Below are 13,086 nucleotides of genomic sequence, written 5' to 3'. Positions count from 1 at the left end.
AGATTAAGAATCTTCATGGCTCTTAATATTTGCTCTACATTATAATAATTTTTTATATAATCTCTCGTATATGATCATATCTTGACTCACTCAAAAACTACTATATATGAAAACAATAACTCTAAAATGGCTTTGACTAATTTAGTTTTAGTCTGCTCATTAAGTGCTCTCCAATTAATGCTAGCAATTGCACCCTCTATCATTTCTTTTGAAAAAATTAGCTTCGGCTACTCTGCTACCTTCTTTTTTTTTTATAGAAGCTTTTTTTCTCGTAGAAACTTTATAGAACCCCAGCTAACTTAAAGATCTTATTTTTCTGATAGAAAATGTAACTATCCAACTTCATAATTCTATAAAATGATCAGAAGAATATCACGCTGACACATTATTGAAAAACCTAGGGTTGTATAACAAGTAAGAGAAATGAGCATTACATTGAAAGAGGACAGAGAAAAGGCCAAATAATAATACAAAAAAAATAACATGGTAGAAGAAGCCATATTTTACTTATATAAATAAAACACTATGCAAGGTTCAAAATACAACATCTTAGTTGGTTGAGAGAAAGGTTTAACGAAGGTTTTACAACAGAAAGATATGGTCTATGGTACATCAAGAGGGGCATGGTTAAGGAGGATCGAATATAGTATCCATTAACCAAGGTAATTGCATGATCAAGGTCAAGAGTGGTAGATTATCTTTTCCATATCTTCCTTCTAAAATTTTCAGTTTATTTATTTTTTCTCTGTTTCATTGTTTTAGTAAAGAAAAGTTCAATAAAGATTAGGCTTCATAGACTAATATATTTGAAATTTGCAGCAAGCAGTAGACTTACTAAGCTAACAGCGAGTTTCCATGGCTAGTCTGTTATGCTATGAATAATCAATAAATATTTCATTCTTTCTATTGTGATATTCTTGTTTGCAATACTTCTTTTGAGTTTATGTCATGAGGCATAAAATCTGTAGCACAATAAAGTAAGCTTACCTTTTGGTTGGTTTGAAGTGGGTAGTTGGTATTTGATACAATTGTTATATATTTAGGGGATCTTCAGATTAACCACATTTTTTTTTTGCATGTTTAGAGTGGGTATATTCAGTTGTTCTACTGGTCATAAGACATTAGTGCTGATTCTTTTTGAGACATGCATCATGCTTTTACTTGTTCGAATTTGAAACAGATCCAAACAGAATCACATAATTCTGAAGCAAAAGAAGTTGAACATGAAATGAATATCTCTAGCACTCCTTTCATCTGCTGCCATCAGTGACTCTCACTTTTGTTTAATGGCAGCAGTGCTATTTTTTTTTATTCGAGTGAAGTAACTCTATATTATGGCAATTTATCAAGATTTTAATTAGCACAAAATTTACTCATTCTTTTATCCTTGCAAGGAAGGTGTTAAATGCTGGCAAGAATAAGCTTCGAACAATCGATGAAATTAGATCTATCACAAGCTTATGAGTTTTAATTTTGAAAGGTAACTATTCCGAAAAGTTTTTTATACAAATTTTGTGGATACCTGAATCAATCTGGAATTTAGCTCTGTGTAACATCTTTACTTTGTCTTTTCTATTACATATAACAACATATCTTGCATCTGCAAGCTTGATCAGCTCACATACTTGAAATACGCTTGCTATGTAACACACAAACTCAAGTTTTCCATGAAAGCAGTATTATCTTTGTCTTTCCTGATATTTCTCATAAAAACTTCTGGATTTTACTCATATACAGGTACTATTGTCTGGTAATCCTGGACAAGATGGGGTTGGGGTTGGGAAATGAATGTTCCTAGAGAAAGGAAAAGGGAAGGTGTGTGGGTGTGTGTTTTTGGTTGGGGAGTGGAAAGGGGGATGATCACTACATGAGATGTCTGTAGGACTTTCCTCTTTGAGGGGCTTGTTTTTTTTTGTCATTGTCACTGTATAAGTTACTGGTTTTAGATGTGTATACTAAGTATAAGAAAAAAGATAAGAAATTAATAGATGCCCTAAGATAAGATGATGGAATTTAAAAGGGGAAAGTGTTATAGCTTTAAGGGATGAATTATAAAAGGAGTAAAATTGAAACTTAAGGATTGAACTGAACAAAATGTGGGACCAAATAGCTTATTGTATTAAGAGGGCAACTAATGATGTTTTAAAAGAGAGAGGAAAAGATGTGCATACAAAGAAAGTTGGTAGTGGATTAATGAGGTATAGGAGGCAATTGAAACAGAACGGTTTTGGGGTAAACAATGGCAATAAGAAAAGATGTCGAGAATTTTATAAAATATATGGAAGTTAAGAAAGATACATTTACTAAGTAAGGCTAAAATATTTAGTATATGATAGCTTACTAAGTTGGGTCAAAAGAAGGTGAGATGAAATTTAGAAAATAGCTAAAGCTGGAGAAAAAAAAAACTAAAAATATTAATCAAGTTAGATATATTACAAGTGAGGATAATAGGATATTAGTAAACAAATTAAAGAAAATAGGAGCATTATTTTTAAGAATTGTTAAATGAGTATTCTATATACCGAAGAAATCTTTTTTTGATAAAGTACAATCAAGGGGAAGTCAAAGTTCCGTACTTATAATTCATAAAAGTAATGTGGAGATAGCTTTGAAAAGAATACGAAAATGTATGAAACTAGGGCCAGATGACATACCTGCTGCGGTTTGAAAAGTCAATAGGATATATTGGGTTAAATTAGCTTACTAATTTATTCAATAAAATTATGAAAACTAAGAAAATATCCGATGATTGGAGAAGTGTTTAGTACATGTCTATAAAAATAAAGGTAATGTACAAAACTATTCTAATTTTTATGAAATTACGCTTACGAGTTACTCTATAAAATTATGAGAAAGTGTAATTGAACAAAGATTAAGAAAAAATAACAACTATTTTAGATAATCAATTTAGATTTATGCCCGAAAAGTCAATAATAGAGACTAACTTTTTGTTTGGGCAGCTGCTAGAAAAATATAGAGCAAAGGGGAAAGTCTACATATGGTCTTTATTGATTAGAGAAAACTTATGATAGGGTGCCAAGAAAAGTGATTGGTGGGCTTTAAGAAGGAAGAGCGTTCATAAACAGTATATTGAAATAATTGAGGGCATGTATGTTGGGGCATTAACAAGTGTTATAGAAGTTATTGCAATACAACAAATATTTTTCTAGTCACAATAGGCTTACATCAAGGATTAGCGCTAAATCAATATCTTTTTGTATTAATTATGAATGAACACAGCTAATATTTAGAAAGATGTAATGTAATGTATATTATTTGCATATAATATAGTGCTGATTGATAAAATAGATTAAATGATAAATTTGAATTATGGAGAAACTTGTGGATGATAGAAGCTTAAAAATTAGTAGAAAAAATCTAGATATGTAGAATGTAAATTTAATGAGGATAGAGATGAACACATATTATCAATTAAGATATTTGGATAAAAGATATCACATAGTGATTGATTTCGTTATTTAAGATCTATTATATCAAATAATGGAGACATAGATGAAGAGATATGCAATAAAATTAGTGGTCAATGGATGAAGTGGAAAATTCATATAAAATATTATATGATAGGTGTTTACCTTAAAGACCTCAAAGAAATTTTTATAGAAGACAAGTAAGGGCTGCAATATTGTATGGCTTAGAGTATTGGGCTATAAAGAAAGTATGTGAAAACAAATTGTGCAAAAATGAGAATATTAAGATGAATGCGCGGTAAAACTAGGAAGGATATATTACGAAATGAATATATTGGTGGAGATATAGAAGTTGTTCAAATTAAAGATAAAGTGATGGAAAATCAATTGAGATGGTATGGATATGTATGATGAAGTTCTGAGAGGGCTCCTATAAGGAGAGATACTTTAGTTTGTGTTGAAGGTGTTAAGACAATTGTAGGAAGACCTAAATAACATAAATGCAGATTTTGAGGAGTATGGAGAAACTTGGAATAACATCATAAGTAGCCTTAGATAAGAATATTTGACGAATGAGGATATATAAAGCCGACTGATGGACGAGGTAGATGTTAAAAGGCTGCCCAGTTTTGGCTTAATAAATGTCAATACCGACCAGTTGAATCCTTGGCCCGGCCTAGAATCAGCTCGGCCTCGGACTTCGCCAAAAGCTCCATCGGTCTCGAATATTTGCCAACTCGTCCGATCAAATTCGGGGTATCTCCAATATTCGTCGACCCACCCCGACCAAGCTCGGGGCGCCCACTTCAATAGTACGTCCCGACTCTCGAGCTTGGGGCGCTCCACCGAGCACACCTCGGAACATGGGGAGCCGATCTACCTTAAGCACCCGTCTAGCCGACTTCGCCAAACGCATGACGTGATCTCTCAATGGGCTCGGCCTCGCCAACAACCGCACCCATGTGCGCGCCCACGCTATTGACAGTCAAAGGACAACACCATGACTACTCCGGCCATACCCTGCTGTAACTGTCAACACCTTACCATTCTCGAGAACGGACAGCACCACACGCCACTGACCAGCCTTAGCTGCGCGCCATTCAGCTTAGAGCCACGCCCCCTCTCATGATGAGGGCGGACAATGCCTTTGCCACCTGGGCCTCTCCACCGGAATTATAAATAGCCCGATCAGGTAACTTCGAATGGACTTTTTGGCTGGACCAAATTTACCCACTCTAACTTCGGAGAACCCTCACCGGAAACATTGGTGAGACTTTGTGCAGGTCCGCCGCCGCCATCGTGCAGGAGATGACCTCTGTCTTCTTCTTCCAACCACCGGCGGCTCCCTCGACTCCTCCGGCGTGGTCACCCTCGGGCCAAATTTGAACCACAACACCGACTCCGGTTAGTTGGGAAAATATTAGATTATGATGTCAGATTATAGTGTTTTAATTCGTTTTACACTGCTTTAGATATAATGCATTATGTATAATTCTCATTATAATTTCGACATTCTCCTTTTAACTTTTGGCAGTTTTATTGCATGCTTTTGGTCAATAAATACCAACTCAGTATATTGGGCATTGATAAGAAATGCTTTTAAAAGAATGACAATGTTTACTTTCTTTCATCCTTAAATCTTTTCTCCTCAGTTCTTTCATGAACTCCAATACATGAGATTGGCGACTCTTTGATGAAATTGACATCTTTCAAAAAGGCAAGAGTTTAAATATTGATATTGTTATATCACTAAAAAATTATCAATATTGTTTTACTTCTTTCTTTTGTTTTTGGCATCTATGATCATTTATATCAGAAGTTGTTACAGCTTTTTTAACTTACATCATATTTCAGCTCTCTCTCCCATTGTCAAATCCAAGAAATCAGGTTTTTCCTCATGTCATGCGTGGATTTGAAGGAAGTCAGATCTGCTCACAACAAGATTACAGTATGTTTTACCTGCAATACATACATGTAGTTGTTGTTACAATCCTTTTTTTTTCCTTGCTAGTCTCTGTTACCTGTAACCATGTCTTGCTTCATTCCCCAGACTCTCCCAGCTGAGTTGGCACAGAACATAGAAGTCCAAAATTTAGATCTTGGGACCAATCTTATTGACAATTGGTCAGACTTAAAGTTCGGTGATTAATGCTGCCTGACTGTTACTTCAATCTGAAAGATGCTAATGGTTCATCCAAATGTTAGATCCTTTTTGCACAACTTGAAAAACCTCAACTTACAGGGAAATCCTATCGCTGAGAAAGAGAAGTTAGCTAAGAAGGTGATCTTTTCTGTGATCTTTAACTCTTCTTGATATGTGACCTAACCTCTAAGATGTATGGCTCTTACTTTTCTTCGACTCTATTTCTGGTCAAAAAGATGTCACAAAAATTGAGGATATTCAACGCTAAGCCAATAGAGAAAGAGTAGCAAAGGTGAGTATAACTCTGGGGAAAATGTCTCGTCTCGCAGTAAGGATAATCTTTTTCTCCATAATGCTACTGAATTTGAAGCAAAGGAGGAAGTTTTTTTGTCATGTTTGAATAACAAACTCTTACAAAAATTAAACTCTTAGTCTGTAAGCAAACTCTTACAAGCATTAGCTGCATTGTTGCTTATCTCTTCTAAGTAAGATATTTGAAATTAGATATTCAATGGAAGTTTTTTGTCATGTTTGAATAGCAATCTGTCATCAATTTGTTGTAATTCTTTTTACGTTGGCCCATGAAAATGAAATTCTAACCATCTCAGGCAGTCTATAGTTACCTGATCCATCAACATCATGATGTATCAAATGTTTTTATGATGATTAAGTGCTAGTTTTTGGGGTTGTTGGTGGGTTTGGGTGGGGGGACTGTTGAGACAGCAACATTAGTCGGCCAGGCTGCTTTTTTTTCCGGAAAAGTCCAAATAATGGAGACCCCTTTGAGAATTTAGATGTGGAGGACCATAATAGCATGCCCATGGCTAGGTATCAAAGGTTTAAATGCCATACCTTTCTTATCTATTGTCAACAAAAGATTGAAGAACAAATATCAGCAGCAGTCACAAGTTTAGGGCTGGGAAAAACTAGAAAACAATAAAATCCACATATAATATTGTACAATAGCCAGCATCATCAATCCATAGTCAGAGACAATTTCATCGTCATGAAGAAATCATGAATAATTGATGAAATTCATGCATTATTGAGTGAATATTAAGATTTTCAGAATTTTATCATGGCCAACCAGAAACTCAAGAGTAGTCAGAAAACTCCTCCCTAGTTTGGATAGAATATTGCAACTGCCTCAAAGATGCTACCATGACAAGGTCACCATGCTAAAACTTATACTGCTTCGAAAGCTTAGGTGCATTCACCAAAATATCTCATCCATGATCTCTTTCGCCTCACGCTTGGGTTTTGTGTCTCGATTCCTTCTGCTTTCTTCCATTAACCTTTTCAGACAAGGTCGCCAGCCTAACATCCCAGCTTGTCATCTGATCTGTTCCGCCGATCCAATTGGCTGATTAATCAAAGAACCAGATGCAATTAGTTGTCTGTCAACCACCAACACCCCCTCTATTCTATGCTGGCCTTCCTCTCCAGCCTCTCCTTACATTTCACAAACTATTCTTCACTTCCCCTTCACACTCCAAGCCCCATTTTCCTTTTTGGTACAAAACATGCTCTATTTGATTTCCCAAGTTATAAGATACTCAGGATACTAGATTACTCTTCTTTTGTTTCCTAAAGAAATTTTTTGACATATCTTTCAGCGATTGTGAAACATCACCAGGAAGACAGCTTGTTTGCTGTAAATTCCAGGATATTAAAATGAAGGAAATCCCAGTTTGAGAAACAGATAGTGCAAGACCATAGTGACAATCCTGATCTGCTGAAATTACTTGTTTGATTGGCTGTCAAGATGCTTCCTTTTCCTGTGTTTGCAACTTTTTCTTATTTCTTATTTCTAGACTGGACTGGATATGTTTTTAACCACACTGATAAACTCTGATCCCTGATACTACAATAAATGAAACATTTTCATTATATTTACTTGTTTAAAAAAATTACTTGCATGCTTGTGGCTGCATGTGGCATTCAGAACAGGAGAATAAGTTGAGAGGGAGAAGACTTTAAAAAACTCAGAAATGAACATGTAACTTCTCAAGGCATCATTTGGCCGATAAGAATACAAGAAGTACAAATACATCATCTTAAGCATGATATTATGAGAAAAAAAATATATTAAGATTAGGTACAGTAGAATAATCTTATCCATGAGCACTCTTGTCTCATGTAGGCATATATTCCCATACTTACATGACCTGGGGAGGTTTATTTTCTGGTCTTGACTGCCGGCCAATTTTTCCGACAGGCCAGCCGGCCGCCGACGATGAATAAAAAATTATCATACTAATAATTATCGGAAAACTGAGAACATTAATTATTTGAAAGCCACCATTAACAAAAAACTGAGGAACACTGAGACCCCGAGGGCGGTGCAGAACATGTCCAGCATCCCCTCCCTCCTCGCTTTCCGCTCCTTCCGCCGCCGTTTCGCCTTCACGAACTCCTCGTATCTCTTCATCGTTTCCCCTTTCGTTTCCCTTCTCCTCTGACCTTCTAATGCGGCCCCCAAGATTTCCAAGGTGTCTCTCCCACTCAAGCAAGTACCATCCATGCTCTCGACCGTCAGGCTCGCCTCCCTCACGTGTCCCGTCTCCTCCCCGCACGTGACCACCACGCCGGCGGAGTAAACCAAGCCTTTCGCCTCCAAAACCGTCGCGAACCGGACCAGGGTCTCTCCCGTGTACCAGTGCCGGTCCACCGACACCGGCCGCCGGCTGGATAGGTTCACCGCGCGGAGTCCGACCGGGTCGATCACCACCCAGCTCAAGGTTAATTCCGCCGGCGATATCACCGGCGTCGCCGCCGCTGGATCCTTCCGGTCGAGGGCGTCGATGCGAAAGGGCGCGCCTTGGAACCAGAGCGTGGTGGTCTCCGTCTCCACGACGCGGGAGCATATCGGGTCGCCGTCGCGGTACAGATCGACGGCGGAGATGAGCTCCGTGAGGCGGCGGCCTTCGCCGGCGGCGGTGGTGGCGCGGGGGTAGGGGAAGGGGTGGGCGTCGGAGAAGAAGGAGCGGTGGGACTGGTGGAAGGAGGGAAGGAGGCGAAGGAGGCGGGGGTGGCGGAGGGAGGGCCAGGTGGCGAGGCAGAGGTCGCGCCAGAGTTGGGGCTGGGTGGAGAGCGACCGGAGGCGGGCGGTGGCGCAGCTCGACGCCGCCAGCGCCGGCCCGTCCAGGAGCCGGAGAGCCCTCGTCAGGACGTCCTCGTGGAGGTCCTCAATTGTAGTGTCTCCGCGGCCGACGGCCGTCGGTTCGGTGGCCATGGGAATCGATATCGCGTTAAAAATCTCGCCTTTGAGTGAAATGGAGGGAGAAGGGGGAATAGCTTTTTTATGGAGAGTGGAGAGGAAACCGATAAGCGATAGTTTGATGGTAGTTTTTTATTTGAGATGGGACACCGTTCGGGGTTGGGTGGTTATTCCGGCAATAGAATATCTGGCCGGGGGCAAAAGAGGGGAGACAACGCTGTTACTTGTTAGCCAGTTGCCGAGTTGTCGGATATGACACCCACTGTTTCGCCGGATTTAGCCGGTTTTGAATCTCGGTCTCTAATTCAAGATTACGTGGCTATTCACCTCACAACAGCTGATATCTATCCTAATAATGATAAGAATGATCATAAACCAATCAAGCCGTAGCTGACGCTAGAGACTAGAGACTGCGTTATGCTTTAATTAGGGCTTGTTTGGATTAAGATTCAGGATTTAAGATTTAAAAAATTATAATAAATGACTGGAAAGAATATTTTTGACAAAAAAGCTTTGAGATTACAAAATTCTAAGAGTAAGAATTTTGTGGGCTCCTCTTAAAAGATAATTTATGGTATTTATGGTTTTCAAGAGATTGCGAGTTCGAAAGTATCTTTAATTGGAAAAAAAAATCCTTCTCTTCCACTGCGAACCTATTCTCACCATTTGCAATGCATGGTAAATTTTATTTATTATTCATGAATCATTTATCTAAGCATCTGAATAGGACTTCAAGTGAATGCATGATTTAGATGAGATGTGCAGATTAATATAACATCACTTTTAATATGCACCAAACTGTAAGTTTCAAGATTGGTATCTGTCATGTGCAAATACCTTTTAATATGCGACTTTTTTATATCGTATTTCCATTGAAATAAAAACTATATTATAAACATACGGGGTTAAATTAGCCTATTAACTCTGCTTTCACAACAACAAATAAAAACCTATTAGCCCATGCATTCACTTTTGCAGCATTTTTGAGCGAACCATAAATTTAATAGTTTGATAACCATTTATATATACCTTCCTGACAGCCAGATTGGACTCTGTATCTTTGAATTACATGCACTTGGTAGAGTTAACAAACCACACCATATGGCAATTGGGCTACGGTGCTAATTAAACTAGCACTTAATTGTTTTATCGTGTCACAAGCTCAGAATTTTTTAATGTTTCTCAAAGAATATACACCTTTCTGACGCAAGAGCGTGTCAATTACTGTGTCGAGCCTTCTCTTTGTACTTTGAAAAGTTGGGTCTATAATTATTTGTTAACCACATATCATCTTCATATGTTTAATTGGAAGATATTTCCATGATTCTGTTCACTTTAAAAAATTCGTAAAATTGGCATAAAGTATCAGTTCGTCAGCAAATAGACGAGTCGTGTTTCATCAAAAAAAAATTAGACAAGTTGTGTAGCTATGGTAGTCGATGAACAAAGATTTTCCTTGGTCATTGTTAACTTGAGTTAGCCAAAGGGGTAACCTCTATAGTGCACTCTGCATGCAACTTAATTTACAGGCCTTATATATATTCATTCATCAAAGTTTTTGAGGTCGTTGCGCTAAGAATCCAATACCAGCTATTTATTAGTCGGTGTCGAAATCTTCTTCAAAACAAAAGAATCAGATGAGCATACCAAGAAGCTTGGAAATTAGGTCGGCATGATGATAGCCCTCCCTTATTTTTCAAGTCATGAGTTTCAGCTCATGAAATCCACAGGCTTTAAGAGGAAGCTACACAGGGAAGAAATGAAGCATGATTTTAGTATGGAGAATTGCAACTATTTTCCATGCCAGAAGTTTGAGTTCATTCTTCTATTAAAAATCATATCAAGCTCACAACCATGAGTGATGATGCATGTATATATTTAGCAAATACTAGCTCATAGATATCAGTCTGCAGTTCCCCTTGATGTCACATTATATAGATTATGAATCTTTTTTTTCTCTCTTTTAAAGAAAAAAAAAGGTAGATGATAGTTTGCTGAATGTGAGATTACATTTTTGGAGGTCGGTCGTATTAAATTTTTATAGTTCTATCAGGTAGTGAAAAGGTAATATACTATAATACAATAGGGTTTAGTTTTGAGGTAGACTTCGAGAGAGTTCAGCTTTCCTTTTCACCATGAGATAATGGCACTGTTGCAGGCCTGAAAGCTTGTATACTGCGTGCTCTAGAAACCCTGGCACCATTAATTAAAAAGGAAGCAGTTGAGAGGGTCGCCCCACCAAGGTCACTTTCTTGGTTTTATTATTTCTCTTCCCCTCGCCTCATGAGTGGAGTGGAAGCGAGCTTGATTACGACATGGACTGCAGTCTCCATGGCTGGCCTCTTTTGCCACTCGATTTTGAGTTGTTATAAGGGAAGGATGTGCCATTCTCATGGCCAGGTTTGGCACGGTCATGCTTAATAAAATGCATGCAAGTGAGGAGTTCTTTGATCGTTTTCGGCAGGCCTAACTCTGGAACCCTGGGCCAAGGCTTAACGTTGGGTCCATAAATTCTGAAGATGAGACACCATTAATGTGATCTCCTCAGCGGCTGCTATATCCTGTAATTTATTTTTGGTACTTGATTTGACCAGGCTAACTAAGAAAATAAAATGGTTTCGGTGGCACTTAATCTTTTGAGTAATTCTTCATAAATCTGGATCCCGTGATGTTTAAGCATAAAATTTCGACATCCGTATCTGTTTCTTTTTTTCATCCGATCATTTATTTATTTTTGTTATCATGTAGCAGCATGCTTCCTCTTTTACGTGGTGTATTTCTCTCAGTTTCTCTCTTGATGGAGTTCTATTTCCTTCTCTCTTTTTTCTTTTTAAGGAAGGTACAATTCACGCACATACATAGCATATACTAGATACTGTAATAAAATACTAGATAATATAAAAAATACGTTGGAAGAAACTTGCGCTCCAGCTAATTAAAAAATAGCAGCTTTCTTGGTTCATATGTCGAGCCATACGCTTGAGCTAGTGTTGTATATTGGACTATCAGCTATGAGCCATTAAATATAATAGAACCATAAGGTATACATTGTTTAATAGATTCTGGAGTGGCTTCTTATGTTAAACAGACAATCAATGAGCAATAAGTGCCATCTGGCAATTTAAAAATGTGAAATCGAACTCCCTCTTATTTTCATTCTAGCCTGCAGCTTAGAATATGTGGGGATCCCTACATAAGCATGCAGTTGTAGGTTCCGCCCATTACCGCAATTGAACTATAGCTTGGCATTGTAATTAGGTCGGATCGGGTTGGATCAAAAACATATCAATCCAAATCTAACATGTCTATTAAATGAGTCAAAAATTGAGAACCAAACCTGCATTCTCTATTTGCATGATTCTTGATAAACATGATGAACTAGATTAAATAGATTAAACGTATCTTAGATGAGTTAGACGTATTTTAAATAGCTTAGGTAGGTTTTAATTAAATAGATTAAGTGGGACTTAGATAGGTTCAATGGGTTGGATAATGACCTGACCCAATTGTTAAATGTTTCAAAAATTGAAACCCAAACCCAGCAAAATAAATATTTCTAGCATGTTAACCTATTTATAATTTGGATCTATTTATTTCAAACTCAAGCTTATTTAAATTGGGTTGGTTGCGAGTTAGGTTAGTGGATTTGTTTGTAAATTATCATCCCTAATCATATCTCTGTATCTAGCCCTTGCACTAATTCCAGTAGTTGATAGTAATCATTTGTAGTCAGGAGTGCAGCTCAAATTGACACATCATACCATATGGTTCATGGATGTGAAGACAAATTTCAAATATTCTAAACTCTCAAGTCGAGTTGGTAGACATAGCTCAAAGAACACAACTTAAAAGAGTGATGCTATATGGAGTGTCATCACTCAGAGTTTTCCCTAGTTCTCGATCCATTTGCTATGGCGGCAGGGAATTGGTGCAATTCATCCAGGATTGGCGGTTTTTCTAACAGAAGTTCTTCAATTTGCCCATGGCATTAGAGCATTACATTGTATTGGGTGACCTAGGGTTTCATGGTTTTTTTTTCCAGCTTGAATGCAATTTAAAATTATTTTCTGCATGATTTCTTGCTTCAAAATTATTGAGGACATGCATGGGTGGTGTTTCTGTATTCAAGGCATGTAACTGATAGAACTAGGGCTAGATCACCACCCCACTTGATCGGCATTAACCAAATAAATTTGCAGAAGTTGCATCCTCTACCGACTAGGACTTGACCCAAGCAATGGCACCTCTCGGCTGCTCGATGGTGTTAGTGGAATTTAATCCTATTCATGTAAACC

General features: G+C 37.8%; 1 protein-coding gene across 1 annotated transcript; it reads right to left on the bottom strand.

Annotated features, from left to right (window-relative positions):
- Positions 1–7,546: 7,546 nt before the first annotated feature.
- LOC103714304 (probable F-box protein At2g36090) lies at positions 7,547–8,996 on the bottom strand. Its single transcript, XM_008801510.3, has one exon. It carries the CDS (start codon positions 8,804–8,806, stop codon positions 7,859–7,861), a length of 948 nt encoding a protein of 315 aa, XP_008799732.1. The 5' UTR covers positions 8,807–8,996; the 3' UTR covers positions 7,547–7,858.
- Between the last annotated feature and the right edge of the window lie 4,090 nt (positions 8,997–13,086).

The sequence above is a fragment of the Phoenix dactylifera genome, chromosome 14 (assembly GCF_009389715.1).
Source record: "Phoenix dactylifera cultivar Barhee BC4 chromosome 14, palm_55x_up_171113_PBpolish2nd_filt_p, whole genome shotgun sequence".
NCBI classification, from domain to species: Eukaryota; Viridiplantae; Streptophyta; class Magnoliopsida; order Arecales; family Arecaceae; genus Phoenix; species Phoenix dactylifera.
This window is presented reverse-complemented; position numbering and strand designations above follow the sequence as displayed.

Bases quoted from the DNA above. Each gene is read 5' to 3' on its own strand.
- LOC103714304 (XM_008801510.3), bottom strand. From the start codon at position 8,806: ATGGCCACCGAACCGACGGCCGTCGGCCGCGGAGACACTACAATTGAG.